Source organism: Symphalangus syndactylus, chromosome 12 (assembly GCF_028878055.3).
Source record: "Symphalangus syndactylus isolate Jambi chromosome 12, NHGRI_mSymSyn1-v2.1_pri, whole genome shotgun sequence".
Lineage (NCBI taxonomy): Eukaryota > Metazoa > Chordata > Mammalia > Primates > Hylobatidae > Symphalangus > Symphalangus syndactylus.
This window is the reverse complement of record NC_072441.2, coordinates 78,503,983-78,524,569: the sequence shown is the minus strand read 5'-3', so window position 1 is coordinate 78,524,569 and position 20,587 is coordinate 78,503,983. Positions and strand designations below refer to the sequence as shown.

Sequence of the window (20,587 nt, the reverse complement as noted above, 5' to 3'; positions counted from 1 at the left end):
TCATAGGAGCTTGAACCCTATTGTGAATTGTACATGTGAGGGGGCTATGTTGCACATTCCTTATGAGAATCTAATGCCTGATGATCTGTCACTGTCTCCCATCACACCCAAATGGGACCATCTCAGCAGGAAAACAAGCTCAAGACTCCCAGTGATTTTATATTATGGTGAGTTATATAATTATTTCACCATATATTACAATAAAATAATAGAAATAGGTCAGCAGAGTGGCTCACGCCTGTAATCCCAGCACTTTGGGAGGTCAAGGCAGGCAGATCACAAGGTCAGGAGTTTAAGACCAGCTGGGCCAACATAGTGAAACCGTCTCTACTAAAAATACAAAAAATTAGTCAGGCATGGCGGCACATGCCTGTAGTCCCAGCTACTCAGGAGGCTGAAGCAGGTGAATCGCTTGAACCCAGGAGGCAGAGGTTGCAGTGAGCTGAGATTGTACCACTGCACTCCAGCCCAGGTAAGAGTGCAAGACTCCATCCCCCTCCCCGCCCAAAAAAAAAAAAAAAAATGGCGGGTGCGGTGGCTCACGCCTGTAATCCCAGCACTTTGGGGGGACAAGGTGGGCAGATCACCTGAGGTCAGGAGTTCAAGACCAGCCTGACCAAATGGAGAAACCCCGTCTCTACCAAAAATACAAAATTAGCCAGGCATGGTGGCACATGCATGTGATCCCAGCTACTCGAGAGGCTAAGGCAGGAGAATCGCTTGAACCTGGGAGGCGAAGGTTGCAGTAAGCCGAGATCGCACCATTGCACTCCAGCCTGGGCAACAAGAGCGACACTCCATCTCGAAAAAAAAAAAATAATAAAGTACACAATAAATGTAATGTGCTTGAACCATCACGAAACGATCCTTATGCCAGGGGAAAAATTATCTTCCATGAAACGAGTCCCTGGTGCCAAAAAGGTTGAGGACTGCTGCTTTAAATGACCTATTTATCTAATTTCCTAGAACATAGAGATTTAACAATGTTTTCTTGTTGGCTTCTTAACTTTTTCCAAATTCTGTGTTATACTCTACGCCAGATACCTTTGTCCGTAATCGCTGAGCAATCTTCTCAAATTTGCCCTTGTCATGGAATTTAAAAGTGCGTCTCTGGCGCTGGGAGGGGGCAATGGAGACTCGGGGGTCAAAAAAGGTATTGGATTCCATGTCTTCTGATGGCTTTTCCTTTAGTTGTTGCTTGAATTGTTCCCTCTTCACAGCACGAATATTGGCTTTCAGAGTAGGCATGCGGTGTGTCAGCTCAATCTCCTTGCCTGTTGCATCTACAGTGCGCCCTTGTTCATCCAGGATCAGTGGGGTAGGTTTTGTTTGGTCTTTTAACTCCACCTTCCTGAAAAATAGCCCGCAAAGAAATAAATCCTGTATGGAACATCAAGACAAGCAAAAAACAAAATAAAGCCAGGCGTGGTGGCTCAAGCCTGGAACCACAGCATTTTGGGAGGCCAAGGCAGAGGGATCACTTGAGCCCAGGAGTTAAAGACCAGTCTGGCCAACACAAGGAGACCCCATCTCAACAAAAAATTTAAAATTAGCTGGGTGCAGTGGCATATACCTGTGGTCCCAGCTACTCAGGAGGTTGAGGAGGATCACTTGAGCCCAGGAAGTCGAGGCTGCAGTGCCTTCTCTATAAGACTTATTTGGATGGACGGGCGTGGTGGCTCACACTGTAATCCCAGCATTTTGGGAGGCTGAGGCGGGTGGATCGCTTGAGCCCAGGAGTTCGAGACCAGCCTTGGCAACACAGTGAAACACCATCTCTACAAAAAATACAAAATTTAGACGGGCACCTATAGTCCCAGCTACTAAACCTGGGAAGCAGAGGTTGCAGGGAGCCGAGATCACTGCACTCCAGCCTGGGCGACAGAGTGAGACTCCCTCTCAACAACAACAACAACAACAACAACAAAAAAAAGGACAATAAAATAATTCTAGGGAACAATCTCATCAGTGAGTAATACCATCTTTTTTTTTTTGAGACATGGTCTCACTCTGTTGCCCAGGCTAAAGTACAGTGGCACAATCACAGCTCATTGCAACCTCAACCTCCCAGGCCCAAAGAAATTCTCCCACCTCAGCCTCCTAAGTAGCTAGAACTACAGGCATGCTCTACCACGCCTGGCTAATTTTTGTATATTTTAGAGAGATGGGGTTTTGCCATGTTGCCTGGGCTGGTCTTGAACTCCTGAGCTCAAGCAAGCTACCAGTCTCGGCCTCCCAAAGTGCTGGGATTACAGGTGTGAGCCACTGTGCCCTGCCAATAGTATCTTGATTAAAAATATCAAAGTGGATATTTCAGTATACAGGACAACCGAATGAAATGTTTGTAAATTATATGAATTTATAATCCTATCTTTCCTTATCCCTGAATTCTTACGTCAGTCATGGGATGCCAGACCAACTGTAGATGCTAAAAAAAAATGTAACATCTTTGACCAGTTGCAGAGGAACCTCAGATCTAATCTCACACAATGTGGTTTAATGGATAAATCTGAGTTTGAAACCAGGAAGGAAACCTGGCTCTACTCCTAGCTCCCATATTAGATGAATAACCTTAATCTCAGTTATATCAATCATAAGAAGATAATAAACCCTGCAACAGGGAAGACGAGAAAAAATTCAACTGGTTAATCAATCACACCTAAGAAATATGAAACTGTGTAGGCCAGGCGCAGTGGCTCACGCTTGTAATCCCAGCACTTTGGGAGGCCTAGGTGGGCGGATCACGAAGTCAGGAGATCGAGACCACGGTGAAACCCTGTCTCTACTACAAATACAAAAAATTAGCCGGGCGTGGTGGCGGGCGCCTGTAGTCCCAGCTACTCGGAGAGGCTGAGGCAGGAGAATGGCATGAACCCAGGAGGCGGAGCTTGCAGTGAGCCGAGACTGCGCCACTGCACTCCAGCCTGGGCGACAGGGCGAGACTCCGTCTCAAAAAAAAAAAAGAAATATGAAACTGTGAGAAATGATCTAGGTTCTGTGGAAAAAGAGGATCAGTAATATGTTGTTTGTTGTTTTCTTTGAGCCAGAGTCTCCCTCTGTCACCCACGCAGTGGCACGATCTCAGCTCACTGCAACCTCTGCCTCCTGGGTTCATGCGATTCTCCTGCCTCAGCCTCCTGAGTAGCTGGGATTACAGGCATACACCACCACGCCAGGCTAATTTTTTTATTTTTAGTAGAGATGGGGTTTCACCATATTGGCCAGGCTGGTCTCGAACTCCTGACTCCTGACCTCAGGTGATCCACCTACCTCAGCCTCCCAAAGTGCTACGATTAAAGGCCTGAGGCACTGCACCCAGCCAGATAAGTAACATTCAAAGGTATTTATTGCTTCTCAAACTTCAGAAATGAAAAGGTATTCCATGAAATAGACACTCACGGGGGAGCAATGCCCATGGCATGGAGATTAGCCAGGCCCACCATGTTGGCATTGCCGATGAGTCCTGGCTTCAGCGCTAGCTGGGCTTGGATTCGAGCTTGTAGTTCAGCTGCTTTCCTTGCCTTCTCAATGGCATCATTCATGAAAGTGGCAGCCTGGGAGGGCTGAATAGTGTTGCCAATTGGAAGCCGCTCTGGTTGGGAGGAAGAAGGAGTCTTTGGCTGTGAGATAGAGAAAAAGAAATCAGAGGAATTAAGACAGGCAGACAAATACACATACATACACACACATTATGGTAGACTGTAGTAGATGATTATGAAGTGAAACATGCAGTCACCTCTTCTAGTCTCTCATTTTGAGTGGATGGCAAGAAATTCTGTGTCAAAGATTATTCTGTTCAGAGTAATCTAGACACAATACCTGAGGTGTAGGGGGGCTAATGAAGCTCAGCTGTTTTTTCCTCTCCTCGATTTGTCGCGTTGCTGCCTCCATCATCTGTTTGATCTGCTCTCCAGGAAAAAAATTGAAAAACTGTTAATTTCTCCTTTTTACTTCTCCCATTCAGGTTTTTAAACCCACAAGGCTCTCAGGTCTAGACACTTAAAATTTTTTGAATGACTATACCACATTCTGCCTGCATCATAGTGCAAAAAATTTAGTCAAGATAAGTGAGCATTGGAATTTTTCAACTCATGTTCCTAAAGCAAGATCAGCATATTAGGTAGTAATATAGTGTGATGATTGAGCCTCTGGAGTCAGAGAAACCTGAGTTTGAATCTTAACTCTGCCACTTACTGCCTTTGTTATCTTGGATAGGGAACTTAGTCTCTAAACCTCCTAAGTGTCTAGAAGGGGGAAAAAAAACAGTACCTACCTTATAAGTCTAGTGTAACCACTTAAATAATGCATGCAAACCTAACAGAACCTACACAAAATATTATACTTAATTTTTTTTTTTTTTTTTTGAGATGGAGTCTCACTCCGTCACCCAGGCTGGAGTGCAGTGGCACGATCTCGGCTCACTGCAAGCTCTGCCTCCTGGGTTCATGCCATTCTCCTGCCTCAGCCTCCCAAGTAGCTGGGACTATAGGTGCCCACCACCACGCCCGGCTAATTTTTTGTATTTTTAGTAGAGACGGGGTTTCACCCTGTTAGCCAGGATGGTCTCGATCTCCTGACCTCGTGATCCGCCCACCTAGGCCTCCCAACATGCTGGGATTACAGGTGTGAGCCATTGCGCCCAGCCTATACTTAATTTTTTTAAAAAATCATGATATTAGTACTTGAACTACTAGTTCGGGGAACAAGAGACGATGGTGCAAAGACCTGATCCCTAGTCTCTATAAACCCCTTCTGTCCTAAAGAAGTTCAGAATGATAAGCTTTGAGGGTATGGCCAAACAACTCCTCTCGCATTTTGCAAAACAGACCTGTTCTTAAACTGCTTCAAGATATTTTTAAACATTTGTCTTTAATATTTTTTCTTGAATAGGTAATATATTCAAAATTCAAAAATTACGGAAGTGTCGGGTGTTGTGGCTCATGCCTGTAATCCCAGCACTTTGAGAGGCTGAGGTGGGCGAATCACTTGAGGTCACGAGCTGAAGACCAGCCTGGCTAACATGGTGAAACACCGTCTCTAATAAAAATACAAAAATTAGCCGGGTGTGGTGGTGGGTGCCTGTAATGCCAGCTACTCAGGAGGCTGAGGCAGGAGAAGCGCTTGAATCCAGAAGGCGGAGGTTACAGTGAGCCAAGATCATGCCACTGCACCCCAGCCTGGACAACAGAGGGAGACTCCGTCTCTAAATAAATAAAGAAGGAAAGAAAATAAAAAAATTAAAAATTACAGGGCTGGGCGTGGTGGTTCACACCTGTAATCCCAACACTTTGGGAGGCCGAGGCGGGTGGATCATGAGGTCAGTTGTTTGAGACCAGCCTGCCCAACATGGTGAAACCCCGTCTCTACTAAAAATACAAAAATTAGCTGGACATGGTGATGCACGTCTGTAATCCTAGCTACTCAGGAGGCTGAGGCAGGAGAACTGCTGCAACCCAGGAGGCGGACATTGCAGTGAGCTGAGATCACGGCATTGCACTCCAGCCTAGGCAACAGTGCAAGAGCGAGACTCCGTCTCAAAAACTAAAATAAAATAAAATGAAAAATTACAGGCTGGGCCCGGTGGCTCACGTCTGTAATCCCAGCACTTTGAGAGGCCGAGGCAGGCGGATCATGAGGTCAGGAGTTCGAGACCAGCCTGACCAACATGGTGAAACCCTGTCTCTACTAAACATACAAAAAAATTAGCTAGGCGTGGTGGCGCGTGCCTGTAATCCCAGCTACTCAAGGGACTGAGGCAGAAGAATAGCTTGAACCCGGGAGGTGGAGGTTGCAGTGAGCCGAGATCGCGCCATTACACTCCAGCCTGGGCGACAGAGCGAGACTCAGTCTCAAAAAAAAAAAAAAAAAGAAAGAAACATAACAAAAGGATATATTGTGAATACGTCCATCCCCATTCTCCATAAAAAACATCATTGGCCCTGGCGCGATGGCTCATGCCTGTAATCCCAGCACTTTGGGAGGCCGAGGAGGGCAGATCACGAGGTCAGAAGATAGAGACCATCCTGGCTAATATGGTGAAACCCCGTCTCTACTAAAAATACAAAAAATTAGTCGGGCATGGTGGTACGTGCCTGTAGTCCCAGCTACTCAGGAGGCTGAGGCAGGAGAATAGCTTGAACCCGGGAGGCAGAGGTTGCAGTGAGCCGAGAACGCGCCACTGTACTCCAGCCTAAGTGACAGAGCAAGACTCCATCCCTCCCAAAAATAAAAGAAAATAATTAGCTGGGCGTGGTAGCTCACGCCTGTAAGTCCAGCACTTTGGGAGGCTGAGGCAGGAGGATCATTTCAGCCCAGGAGTTCAAGACCAGCCTGGGCAACGTGGCAGAACTCTTATCTTTAAAAAAAATACAAAAATCAGCCAGGCATGGTGACCTGTAGTCCCAGCTACTTGGGAAGCCAAGGTGGGAGGATCACTCAAGCCCGGGAGGCAGAGGTTGCAGTAAGCCAAGATCTCGCCAGTGAACTCTAGCCTGGACAACAAAGTGAGACCTTGCCTGAAAAACAAAAACAGGCTAGGCGGGCTGGGCGCGGTGGCTCACGCTTGTAATCCCAGCACTTTGGGAGGCCGAGGCAGGCGGATCATGAGGTCAGGAGATCGAGACCACGGTGAAACCCCGTCTCTACTAAAAATACAAAAAAAAAAATTAGCCGGGCATCGTGGCGGGCGCCTGTAGTCCCAGCTACTCGGAAAGGCTGAGGCAGGAGAATGGCGTGAACCCGGGAGGCAGAGCTTGCAGTGAGCCAAGATTGCGCCACTGCACTCCAGCCTGGGCGACAGAGCGAGACTCCGTCTCAAAAAAAAAAAAAAAAAAAAACAGGCTAGGCACGGCGGCTCACGCCTATAATCCCAGCACTTTGGGAGGCCAAGGTAGGCAGATCACTTGAGGTCAGGAGTTCCAGACCAGCCTGGTCAACATGGTGAAACCCTGTCTCTACTAAAAATACAAAAATTAGCTGTGCACGGTGGCACATGCCTATAGTCCTAGCTACTTGGGAGGCTGGGGCAGGAGAATCACTTGAACCTGGGAGGCGGAGGCTGCAGTGAACTGAAATCGCACCACTGCGCTCCAGCCTGAGTGACAGAGAGAGACATCTCACACACACACAAAAAAAATCCATTTCTTTCCTTCTGTAAATATCACATATATGCAAATCCACCCATCCATATTTCTGTATATGTTCTATTACCCCCCTCAAATATTAAATGGTAGAAGAAACACTTATTGTTTATGTGGTATCAAAATTATTTAACGATGCCAATTGAAAAAACACAAATACTTCCTGTTTAAAAAAATACAAAGTCAACTTAAAATTATTTATTAGTGGATTATATCTTCTTTGCATTATGTTTGGAAATTCTCCTCTGTCATCAAGATGAGTTCTGATCATTTCATTTAATTTTCTCAATGACTCAATGACATAGGTAATTAGGCAAATAATGTACATAACACACTTTGCTCGCCGCAGTAAATGGCAATTTCAATACCCTTACCTGGAATACTCCTGGTCAAATCAAAGAATGCTAAAACATAAAGCAGGAAATAAAATTTTCCCAAATGCTGGCCTGGCGCGGTGGCTCACACCTGTAATCCCAGCCATTTGGGTGGCTGAGGTGGCAGATCACTTGAGGCCAGAAGTTCCAGAGCAGCCTGGCCAACATGGCAAAATACCATCTGTACTAAAAATACGGAAATTAGCCAGGCATAGTGGTGTTCGCATGTAGTCCCAGCTACTCCGGAGGCTGAGGCAGGAGAATCGCTTGAACCTGGGAGGTGGAGGTTGCTGTGAGCTGAGATCACGCCACTACACTCCAGCATGGGCAACAGAGTGAAATTCCATCTCAAAAAAAAAAAAAAAAGTTTCCCCAAATGCTAAACACTAATTCAAATCAAGATCACAATAAGGCGAGGCACGCTGGCTCACGCCTGTAATCTCAGCACTCTGGGAGGCCAAGGTGGGCAGATGACCTGAGGTCAGAAGTTCAAGACCAGCCTGCCCAACACGGTGAAACTCTGTCTCTACTAAAAGAAATACAAAAACATAGCTGGGCGCGGTGACTTGCTCCTGTAATCCTAGCACTCTGAGAGGCTGAGGTGAGTGCATCACCTGAGATCAGTTCAAGACCAGCCTGGCCAAGGTGAAACCTCGTCTCTACTAAAAATACAAAAATTAGCCGGGCTTGGTGGTGGGTGCCTGTAATCCCAGCTACTCAGGAGGCTGAGACAGGAGAATTGCTTGAACCCGGGAGGCGGAGGTTGCAGTGAGCTGAGATCGCGCCACTGTATTCCAGCCTGGGCGACAAGAGCAAAACTCCATCTCAAAAAAAAAAAAAAAAAAAAAAAATCCACAATAAATACAGACCCATGGACCTTTTGCTTCTTCAACTCACAAAACCACTTTGCTTCCAGTCCCTAATTACTAACCTGGAGCTTAGTCAGCATGCCAGGGCTCTCTGATGGAGGCCCAGGGATCACCTCTGGCTCTTCTTCCACCTCCTCAAAACGGGGTATTCGTCGCTTCTTTACTCCTGATGATTCTTTAGAGATCTCAGAGTCATCACCAAACACCTCCTAAGGGAACCCAAGATGAAAGAAAAGCTGTATCCCTCCCCGTGGGGAGAAGGGAAGAATTTTCCTAGCCCCTACCAGCATCTTCTGGCTATTCCCAGGGGAATATGACACAACCTTGCAAATAGCCACCTGCCAGAAGCAGGGTCTACTAGACTCTCCACCAAGTGGACCATCTCACCCAACTTCAACATTCTCCTAATCCAGTCAAACAAATTTCATTCCCATGTTCTTATAAATGTTCCCATCTCAAGGTCTTTGCAATTGCTACTGCCCACATTTATAATGATTTCTCTCAACTTTTCCACAACCCCTGTTCCAAATCCTGCCTAAAACTCACCTCCTCCAAGAAGTTTTCCTCATTATAACCTTATCCCACTCTGATTAAACTTTTGTTTCACATTCTCTTAGCATGTAAGAGCTTGGTTCATATTAGGTTAAATTACATTGCTGATATTCTGTTTGCCAAGTGTTAAGTATTTCAATGTTAGTATAGTTTTTCCAACTAAGTCTAAGCTCTTCCAGGACAGGGGCTTTCTTTTTCTTCTTCAGTAATCCCCATTAACCCTTTGTTTTCATCAAACAATGGGAACTCAAATATGATGACTAATTTGCAAGGTGAATTTAACAGGACCGAGAGTGGCCAACTGGAAGGGACAATGGGAAAAAGCAAATGTACACACCGGTGGTAGGCTTTGGGTGACATCCCCTCTTCACTAGGAGGGCTCGTGTTTTGCAAGGACATATCCTCGGCCAGGGGCGAGCGCTTCCTGGAACTCCTACAGTTCAAGAAAAAGGACTCTCCCATAATATATTGTGTGGGGTGGGGACCTGAATGGACCAAAAATGGGACCCGTATCCCAAGGCTATCTAGACACCTCCTTCAAGAAGCCATTTTTATTAATCCCACCCAATGTAGTCACTTCATTCACAGCATGCCCTCAGCACTCATACAGAAGTATGCCCTACTGGCCAGGCGCAGTGGCTCATGCCTGTAATTCCAGCACTTTGGGAGGCCGAGGCGAGCAGATCTTGAGGTCAGGAGTTCGAGACCAACCTGATCAACATGATGAAACCCCATCTCTACTAAAAATACAAAAATTAGCCAGGCATTGTGGCATATGCCTGCAATCCCAGCTACTCAGGAGGCTGAGGCAGGAGAATCACTTGAACCTGGGAGGTGGAGGTTGCAGTGAGCCGAGATTGTGCTACTGTACTCCAGCCTGGGTGACAGAGTGAGACGCACCCTCCAAAAAAAAAGAAAAAAAAAAGAAGTATGCCCTATTGTGACCAATAATCTTCACTGTACAGATCTGTGTATACTGTGGATCAATCATTCCACCTTAAATATAACAAAATTCAATTCAACATAGGTCTGAAATTCTAGAACCAACCCTAAAATTTACATGAAACTGCTACTTAGATTTTATAATACGTGAATATATATTTTGTGATACCCCTGCCTCTTCTAAACTGCAACTCCTGGGCTCAAGAGATCCTCTTGCCTCAGCTTCCCAAGTAGCTAGGATTACAGACACATGCCACAGTGCCTGACAAATTACAAATTGTTTCAAAGCAAGGACTATCTCTCCTTCTCTGATCACCCTACAATGCTCCAAACACAAAGGGCACAAATCTCTCTGGTTTTTTTTTTTAGTTCCATAGCCTGGCCAGGGGACCAAGCAGACATTACTTATTCACTCTCTTCCCTCAGGAAAAGTAATGGGATAGCCAAGGTATCAAAAGAACTTTGGAAGGTTTGATAGGAGTCACAGAACATTTTTTTTTTCTAAAGAGAGATACTGGGAAATGAGTAGAAAGATAGGCTACTTAGGCCGGGCGCGGTGGCTCACGCTTGTAATCCCAGCACTTTGGGAGGCCGAGGCGGGCGGATCACGAGGTCAGGAGATCGAGACCACGGTGAAACCCCGTCTCTACTAAAAAATACAAAAAATTAGCCGGGCGCGGTGGCGGGCGCCTGTAGTCCCAGCTACTCGGAGGCTGAGGCAGGAGAATGGCGTGAACCCGGGAGGCGGAGCTTGCAGTGAGCCGAGATTGCGCCACTGCACTCCAGCCTGGGCGACAGAGCGAGACTCTGTCTCAAAAAAAAAAAAAAAAAAAAAAAAAAGAAAGATAGGCTACTTGATACTGCTAATACTGAAAGAGGCCAGGATCAGTCAGCAACTACAGAATAAAAAATGTAGTAGTTAAGGGGTACTGACAACTCCTCCAAGTGTTTCACTCATGGCACCAGAGGACCAGCAATATGCCATAGAGCAAATGGTAAGCTCTCAAGAATATAATAAATAATAGTTATTTTTTGGTATTCTATCTACAAGTGCATTGCAGAGAAACCTCTACAAAGAGGCAACAATGAGGTCTACAGCTCAGGTACCAGTGGAGTCACAACTTATTAGGCCTCAAATAAATCAAACATAAAATCTTAGAGCAATCAGTTTATAAGTAACAGTAAGAAGGAAAAAAAGGAAATATGGAGAAACATGAGAACCAAGACTCCTGTTATCTAAAAAAAGACAAAGCTGCCAATTATTTCTTTGGATATTTCAACCCATGAACTTAGAGGTAGTTCAGATGGTGATGACACAAATTCACCTCTCCTACTTTAATGTCTAAGTACCTCTCTTGAACATTTGCTGCTCTAAATAGAGGATATCAGCGTGTGAACTCGTAAGCTCAGCAACTCTGTTACCATTCAAAACAGTCCTGAGCTCATTAGACAGTAAATTGTAACCTACCTTTAGCTCTCGTTTTCTGCTCCTGTCACTGCTAGACTTGGAATGCCTAGAGCTTCGGCCTTCCTCCACAGCCTCAAACAGTTTGTCCACAAATCGGAGAGTAGAATCATCAAGAAAAGGTTTCAGATGATCTGACAGGAAGAAAGGCGGTGGTAGGGTTGGAAAGGTAAGAGTACATAGTCTAATACTAAGCCTATAACAGGTACCAACACTGGAATTTTATTCCCAGGAGTGAAACAAACTTTAAGTTTTTTGTAGGATTCCCATCTCTCTTACATTGAATGACCTTGCCCTGTGAGGTGAAAATAGTTATAATTTTTTGGAGTGGGAAGTGGTGCAGTCAGAGCAAACTGTTTACGTTGAACATCAAGTTTAAGATGAATAACCACCCTCACCTTTCCCAAATAGCAAGTTGTAGAAGACTACCATTAACAAAATCTACCTCCTTCAAGCTTTTTCATGTATTTCATAAAGATTTTTATATGTTGAGATGTTAAATCTGAATCTGAATATGCCCTATCTGACGTAAGCACACTTCCTAAGTAAATCTAACTTAGGTGACTCAGTATGGTAGCCAAAGAAGATTTAAAATCTATCACGAATAACATAAAAAATAAGCAATAAGAGAAAAAGCAAATTATTATTTAGCCTATTTTCACTATAATATAGGTGAAAATAAAATATGGCCTGCCCTTTTTTTAGATGTTCCCAACAGAGAGAATTTTGGGGAAGTTCAAAGCAGTGTTTGGGGCCACCCTATATGTTAAGACAAAAGATGCAGAAAAGTACATACCAGCTGCCTTCTTCTTGTCCATGCCCTTCCCCACACAGTTCAATGCTGCTGTGACCACCGTAGGCTCTGAGAAACCCAGGACCCTCTTCACTGTCTTCTCTATCCATGGTTTCAGCTCATCCAGCTCCCTCTTTGACAGTGCCATTTTTCAGGAAAAAGAGAACAATAGCTCAAACAGGACTCAATACTACACCTAAAAAAAAAAAAAAGAGACAAGTTAGAGATTAAGAAAAGACTAACGTGGGCTGGGTGCAGTGGCTCACGCCTGTAATCCCAGCACTTTGGGAGGCCAAGGTGGATGGATTGCCTGGGGTCAGGAGTTCGAGACCAGTCTGGCCAACATGGTGAAACTCTGTCTCTACTAAAAACACAAAAAAGTTAGCTGGGCATGGTGGCATGTGCCTGTGATTACAGCTACTCAGGAGGCTGAGGCAGGGGAATAACCAGGGAAGTGGAGCTTGTAACAAGTCAAAATCGCACCACTGCACTCCAGCCTGGGCGACAAAGCGAGACTCTCTCTCAAAAAAAAAAAAAAAAAAAAAAAGACTAAAGTGATCCAGGGAAATGGTTAGTACATCAGGAATGCATTCCCCACCCCTATTCTCAATCCCTAGACAAGTTTTTCCAACTTATTTGAAGGCTAATATCTTCCCCAAGAACCGTATCTCAAAGCAGAAAGAAATCCCATTTGATTTTTAACTCTATTAAGTTGATCAATGAAATCTGCGGAATAAACAAACTGTGAATAAGCTAAGTCTGAGAAATTAGTTCTAGCTTCTTTCTTGATCCTGTCATATCAACAAGGACTTGCAAACCTAGTAACACTAAAACAGAACTAAAAAAGCCCATCCAGAGGCCAACTTTTCCATTCTCCCTACTTCCAGGCAGGCATTCCCTAACCCAACCCTGACTTATGTAGGATTCCCTTCTTTTAAGGTATGCAAGTAAAAGAGGGTTTATCCAGGTCAATCATCCTAGATATTAAATTAAATTTCATGATCTTTAAGAATGTTCTGTCACATTTCTCTGTGGTCATATTCATCCCAGTGGGAATTCTGCATACAGGTAATTATCATGTTCAATCTACAGGGTCTCCATCAGCTGACCTGATGATCCTTCAGTTCAGAAAAGAATACCCTCATTTTTCTTTTGAGACAGAGTCTCACTCTGTCGCCCAGGCTGGAGTGCAGTGGCGTAATCTTGGTTCACTGCAACCTCCATCTCCTGGGTTTGCTTGATTCTCCTGCCTCAGCCTCCCGAGTAGCTGGGACTACAGGCATGCACCACCACGCCTGGCCAATTTTGTAGTTTTAGTAAAGATGCGGTTTCACCATACCAGCCAGGTAACTCCTTACCTCAAGTGATCTGCCCACCTTGGCCTCCCAAAGTTCTGGGATTACAGGCGTGACCCATTGCACCCATCTCTACTAAAAATACAAAAATTAGCCAGGTGAGGTGGTGGGCACCTGTAACCCCAGCTACTTATGAGGCAGAGGCAGGAAAATCACTTGAACCCAGGAGGCGGAGGTTGCGGTGAACCAAAATCATGCCACTGCACCCCAGCCTGGGCGACAGAGTGAAACCGTGTCTCCAAAAAAAAAAAGCGCCAGGTGTGGTGGCTCACGCCTGTAATCCCAGCACTTTGGGAGGCCGAGGCGGGTGGATTACCTGATGTCAGGAGTTCGAGACCAGCCTGGCCAACACAGTGAAACCCCATCCCTATTAAAAATACAAATATTAGCTGGGCGTGGTGACCTGCACCTGTAATCCCAGCTACTCCAGAGGCTGAGACAGGAGAATCCCTTGATCATGGAAGGTGGAGGTTGCAGTGAGCCAAGATCGTGTCACTGCACTCCAGCCTGGGTGACAGAGCAAGACTCCGTCTCAGGGAAAAAAAAAAAAAGGTGCCTAAATGGGAGTCAATAAATTGACTGACCTCAATTTCCAAGCTCAGCTATTCCCAGCAGTGCCATTCATCAAAGATCTGGGAATCAGTCTTTCAAGATGTTTTAAGACATCTTTTCTCCAAAAAATCCAGTCTGATTAACTTCTACATTCTTGGTAGGTTTAGCCTCTATACTAGAGTCTATAAGACTTGCTGCCAAATAGTAGACTCATTTTTGGTATATCCAAAGGAAGCTAGAAGATTGAAGTGATGAAACTAAGACTGAAAGATTTTCTGCCTCAGTGACAAGTTACGTGAGTAATTCTATGGTGGCTCTATTACCCCATAATGAGTAGATATACAGCCTACCAATTTCTACATGTTACACATGTATTGCACAAAAGCGGCATATCCAGACGCCATAGAAAGTGAAAACAAGAGTTCACACAGAACAGTTGGGACACTGAGCTCCACCATTTACAAGCCCTTAGGCAAGTTAATTAATTCTTTGGAGCCACAGTTTACTCATCTTAGAAAATGAGGACTGCCATATTTACATCGTAATTCATTCAATAAATATTTATTGAGTAACTACTAAGTGTCAAGCAATGTCCTAGGTGCGGTGGATACATAAAACAGTGAGCAAAACTAATAAGAGTCCTCACCTTAACGGGTCTTATATTCCACTAGAATTGAATGATAGGCTAGAAAGTATAAGCAATTTGAAAGCTCAAAGCAATAAATGAGGTGCCATTGTTACCTCCATAAGATGATGTGCAAACTAAACAGCCAACAGACAAAAAAAGTTTCAAACGGTAATTAGCTTTGTCACTAATCAAATGCGAGGTGCGGGTGTAGTGGGGGTACGGAAGGAGAGCGAGATACAATGATCTCTCCTCTCAATGAGCAGGCAGCAGAATCCAAATCCAGTCTTCTGAAGGAATTCCTTACTCTGTGCTCTTGTTTGCTACAACCTGAGTTTCCCTCTGCAGCCCCCAATCTTCATTTTTACTCTCTCAGTCACTCAACCAGTCTCTTACTCTACCTTGTTCTACCTAAACTCCTCACCCCAGAGCTGGTCTCCCCACCCGGTCTCCTTCCCGCCCCCGCCCTTTTCCTCTCAACAATCTCATTCCAACCTCTTCTCCCACCAAACCAGGTACTCCTTTCACACTCCTTCCCGCTGAACCCTCCCGCTTCGGTCCTCCCCTTGGACTGAGCCCCGGGCCACAGTGGCGCGGATTGGAATTACCCTCTCTGGGCCCGGGGCCACTACTCACCTCACAAACTTCAGCCCCTGAGACGGAGCCCGAACGTTACACCGGAACCGGAAACCTTCTGACCGCCCTACGGCCTGCCGTCGCTACCGCCACCGCCGCCGCCACGCCGCTGTCTCCCAACACGTGACCAAGGGGTGGGGGGCGGGCCGCTAATTCGCGCAGCCGTATTTGCCACTTTCTTGGAGGCTGAACGTCGCAGAACCGAAAAGTTTCCCTGAGCAATTTCCTTGCTTTCTATTTCCCAGGCTAAACCTATTAGCTAGATTTCTGCCAAGGTTTTTTTTTTTTTTTTTTTTTTTTAGCTTTTTTTTGTTTTTGTTTTTTGTTTTGAGACGGAGTCTCGCTCTGTCTCCCAGGCTGGAGCGCAGTGGCGCGATCTCGGCTCACTGCAAGCTCCGCCTGCCGGGTTCACGCCATTCTCCTGCCTCAGCCTCCCGAGTAGTTGGAACTACAGGCGCCCGCCACCACACCCGGCTGATTTTTTGTATTTTTAGTAGAGAGGGGGGTTTCACCATTTAGCCAGGATGGTCTCGATCTCCTGACCTCGTGATCCGCCCGCCTCAGCCTCCCAAAGTGCTGGGATTACAGGCGTGAGCCACCGCGCCGGGCCGATTTCTGCCAAGTTAATGTCTTTAACTTCCTGAAGCGGAAATTGGGCTACTTGCTGTTTTCCTCATATGGAGAAAAAGTGCGTAAAAGTAAACTTAGGCTAGAATGAAGAGAGAGGCTTCTGCGTTTGTGTTCAAACACAGCCTTTCTGGTAGAAAGTAAACCCTTTCACAGTCCTGATCACTAGAATTAGCCACCCCTCCTTAACCTTTCTCCCTAATTTAACAGTGGTGTCAGGCCGGGCGCCGTGGCTCACGCCTGTAATCCCAGCACTTTGGGCTCAATAAATGACAAGTGAGACCTACTAGTATTGTTTTCTCCATTCTTTCAATAGGTCTATATATTAACTTTTCTCCAAAATGAGGGTCTAACCTACTGACCCTTTATTTTTTATTTATTTTTCTATTTTTTGAGACAGAGTCTCGCCCTGTCGTCAGGCTGGCGTGCAGTCGGCTCACTGAAACTTCCGCCTCCGGAGTAGATGGGACTACAGGCGCGCGACCACCACGCCCAGCTAACTTTTGTATTTTTAGTAGAGACGGGTTTTCACCATGTTGGCCAGGATGGTCTCCATCTCTTGACCTCGTGATCCGCCCACCTCGGCCTCCCAAAGTGCTGGGATTACAGGGTTGAACCACCACGCCCAGCCCCTACTGACTCTTTAAATCAATAATTCATAACAACATGTGTGTGGGCAAAGATAGTTTGGAAAAAGAATGTCCAGTATTATGACACAATTTCTTATATGAGAAATGGAAAAAATTCCATTATTTTTATATTATAAGCTATCCAAACTAAAGTTCCAAAATGTCTTCTTGGTGGTAGGCTCACTAGAAGATGCAGTTGTTCTTCAGGGAGGTTATTCACATTCCCCAGATAGTAGGAGATTTTTGTATCTAAAGATAACAATGTACATACCAAGCCACACCTTCCCTGATGGGGCAGCATGACAAAACAGGATAAAGCCTGGCTCTGAAGGAACAAGTTGGGGGAGTTTGAACCCGCTGCTCAACTTATTCACAAATCAGTTTCCCCACCTACAGCTTCTAACACCAATGTCTCACAAAATATTCACTCAAAAAAGTCTGTTGAATGGGTTAATGAGTTTCAACGTTGCAGGGTTGTTGTAAATTTATTTTGTTCCAGTGCTTCTAACAGTCTGGGTTCAATGCCCTATGGAGAAATGTGTTTCTAGAAACTGATTTTAGGCCAAGTGTGGTGGCTTATGCCTGTAATCCCAACACTTTGGGAGGTCGAGGTGGGTGGATCACTTGAGGTCAGGAGTTTGAGACCAGTCTGCCCAACATGGTGAAACCCCATCTCTACTAAAAAAAATGCAAAAATTAGCTGGGTATGGTGGTGGGCACCTGTAATCCCAGCTACTCAGAGGCCGAGGCAGGAGAATTGCTTGAACCCAGGAGGTGGAGGTTGCAGTGAGCCAAGATCGTGCCACTGCACTGCAGCCTGGGCGACAGAGGGAGACTCCGTCTCAACAAAACAAAAGTGATTTTATTTCCAATTTTTAGAATTGGATACATTTAAACTGTAGCTTTCCAGTTACTAGCTGTGTTTCCTTCAGGTAATTTTTTCTGAGATTGTTTCCTCAATTATAGAATAAGAATCTCTATTTCAAAAAGGTATCATGAAGATTAAATGTAATGTGTAAGACACAGTTAGTGTGGTACTGGCATAAGAACAGGCAGGTAAACCAACAAAAGAGAATAGAGGGTTGGGCGCAGTGGCTCATGCCTGTAATCCCAGCACTTTGGGAGGCCGAGGCAGGCGGATCACGAGGCCAAGAGATCGAGACCATGCTAGCCAACATGGTGAAACCCCGTCTCTAATAAAAATACAAAAATTAGCCGGGCGTGGTGGCACACGCCTGTAGTCCCAGCTACTCGGGAGGCTGAGGCAGGAGAATCACTTGAACCCGGGAGGTGGAGGTTGCAGCCAGCCGAGATTGCACCACTGTGTTCCAGCATGGCGACAGAGTGAGACTCCGTCTCAAAAAAAAAAGGAGAATAGAAAGCCCAGAATAAACACTCACATATATGGTCAGCTGTTTTTTTTTTCTTTTTTCTTTTTTTGAGATGGAGTTTCGCTCTTATTGGCCAGGCTGGAGTACAATGGTGCGATCTCAACTCACCACAACCTCCGCCTCCCAGGTTCAAGCAATTCTCCTGCCTTGGCCTCTGGAGTAGCTGGGATTACAGGCAAGCGCCACCAAGCCAGGCTAATTTTGTATTTTTTTTCTTCTTTTTTTTGAGACGAGTCTCGCTCTGTCGCCCAGGCTGGAGTGCAGTGGCACGATCTCAGCTCACTGCAACCTCCGCCTCCTGGGTTCAAGTGATTCTTCTGCCTCAGCCTCCCGAGTAGCTGGGACTACAGGTGCGTGCCACCACGCCCGTCTAATTTTTTGTGGTTTTAGTAGAGACGGGGTTTCACCGTGTTAGCCAGGATGGTCTCGATCTCCTGACCTCGTGATCTGCCTGCCTCAGCCTCCCAAAGCGCTGGGATTACAGGCGTGAGCCACTGCGCCCGGCCTCATTTTGTATTTTTACTAGAGACGGGGTATCTCCATGTTGGTCAGGCTGGTCTCAAACTCTCGACCTCAGGTGATCTGCCTGCCTCAGCCTCCCAAAGTGCTGGGATTACAGGCATAAGCCACCATGCCCGGCCTTTTCTTTTTTTTAGATGGAGTCTCCCTCTGTTGCCCAGGCTGGAGTGCAGTGGCACAATCTTGGCTCACTGCAATCTCCGCCTCCTGGGTTCAACCAATTCTCCTGCCTCAGCCTCCCGAATAGCTGGGGCTACAGGCACATGCCACCATGCCCAGCTAATGTTTTTTGTATTTTTATTAGGGGTTTCACCATATTGGCCAGGCTGGTCTCAAACTCTTGACCTCATGATCTGCCCACCTCAGCCTCCCAAAATGCTGGAATTACAGGCATGAGCCCCTGTGCCTGGCCATGGTCAGCTGATTTTTGACAAAGGTGCCAAGACTATTCAATGTGGAAAGGACAGTCTGTTTAACAAATGATGCTGGGGAAAGCAGATATCCACACACACTTTGGGAGGCCGAGGCAGGTGGATCACTTGAGGTCGGGAGTTCGAGACCAGCCTAACTAACATGGAGAAACCGGCCGGGTGCAGTGGCTCACACCTGTAATCCCAGCACTTTGGGAGGCCGAGACGGGTGGATCACGAGGTCAGGAGATCGAGACCATCCTGGCTAACACAATGAAACCCCATCTCTACTAAAAATACAAAAAAAATTAGCCAGGCGTGGTTGCAGGCGCCTGTAGTCCCAGCTACTCAGGAGGCTGAGGCAGGAGAATGGCATGACCTTGGAGGCGGAGCTTGCAGTGAGCCAAGATCCTGCCACTGCACTCCAGCCTGGGCAACAGAGCAAGACTCCGTCTCAAAAAAAAAAAAAAAAACATGGAGAAACCCTGTTTCTACCAAAAATACAAAATTAGTTGGGCATGGTGGCGCATGCCTGTTAATCCCAGCTACTCGGGAGGCTTGAGGCAGGAGGCGGAGGTTGTAGTGAGCCTAGATCACACCATTGCACTCCAGCCTGAGCAACAAGAGCAGAACTCCATCTCAAAAATAAAAATAAAACATAAAAGAAAAACTATAGATACCATTATCCTTATTATTATTATTTTTCAGACAGAATCTCACTCTGTCACCCAGGCTGGAGAGCAGTGGCACGATCTCGGCTCAATGTAATCTCCACCTCCCAGGTTCAAGCGATTCTCCTGTCTCAGCCTCCTCAGTAGCTGGGACTACAGGTGCGTGCCACCACGTCCGGCTACTTTTTTGTATTTTTAGTAGCGACGGGGTTTCATTGTGTTAGCCAGGATGGTCTCGGTCTCCTGACCTTGTGATCTGCTCGCCTCGGCCTCCCAAAGTGCTGGGATTACAGGCATGAGCTACCACGCCCGGCCCCATTTTCCTTATTTTACAGGGGACACAAGGGTTTATGTTAAATAAGGTACCAAGATCATGATGGAATCCAGATTTTTTTGACTAAATAAAAATTATATATGTAATTGACACATAGTGGAAGTTCCAACATTTTCTTTTCCCTTCAATTACCTATGTAAACACTATTCCTTAACCTTGTTAGTATACAGTGAGTGATTATTCCTTAGCATTCTCACTTAACATACAAACTCTTATTTTGTACTTGGTGCACCTCTGAAAACTTGAAAGTGCAGTGTCAAAATTACTCAACAAAGCCGGACACGGTGGCTCACGCCTGTAATCCCAGCACCTTGGGAGGCCAAGGAGTGCAGATCACGAGGTCAGGAGATCGAGACCATCCTGGCTAACAGGGTGAAACCCCGTCTCTACTAAAAATACAAAATATTAGCCAGGCATGCTGGCAGGCACCTGTAGTTCCAGCTACTAGGGAGGCTGAGGCAGGAGAATGGTGTGAACCCAGGAGGTGGAGCTTGCAGTGAGCGGAGATCGTGCCAGTGCACTCCAGGCTGGGGGACAGAGCGAGACTCCGTCTCAAAAAAAAAAAATTACTCAACAGAGTCCCAATTTTAAAGCGGTAGCTGATTCCAGAGCACTAGATTATGAGATCTTTAAATTATGATTGGAACAGGCCTGTCAGAGGCACTTCACTAAACAGGTAAGAGATTTCATAGGTGCCCAAGTTT

At 45.9% G+C, this 20,587-nt stretch overlaps 1 protein-coding gene across 2 annotated transcripts in view; it reads right to left on the bottom strand.

Moving 5' to 3' along the window:
- PRPF3 (pre-mRNA processing factor 3) overlaps nt 1-15,440 on the bottom strand; it is a 34,266-nt gene extending 18,826 nt beyond the window's left edge. The window contains exons 1-7 of one of the 2 annotated variants that reach the window (XM_063626076.1): nt 15,303-15,440; nt 12,138-12,330; nt 11,345-11,475; nt 8,445-8,591; nt 3,820-3,903; nt 3,400-3,620; nt 1,045-1,351 (exon numbers count right to left, since the gene is read on the bottom strand). In XM_063626076.1, coding sequence (XP_063482146.1) covers nt 1,045-1,351; nt 3,400-3,620; nt 3,820-3,903; nt 8,445-8,591; nt 11,345-11,475; nt 12,138-12,282 — 1,035 coding nt within the window. In that variant the 5' untranslated portion in view covers nt 12,283-12,330; nt 15,303-15,440. The remainder of the gene's footprint in view (nt 1-1,044; nt 1,352-3,399; nt 3,621-3,819; nt 3,904-8,444; nt 8,592-11,344; nt 11,476-12,137; nt 12,331-15,302) is intronic. The other variant, XM_063626077.1, reaches the window with a different exon arrangement.
- Nucleotides 15,441-20,587: the final 5,147 nt, after the last annotated feature.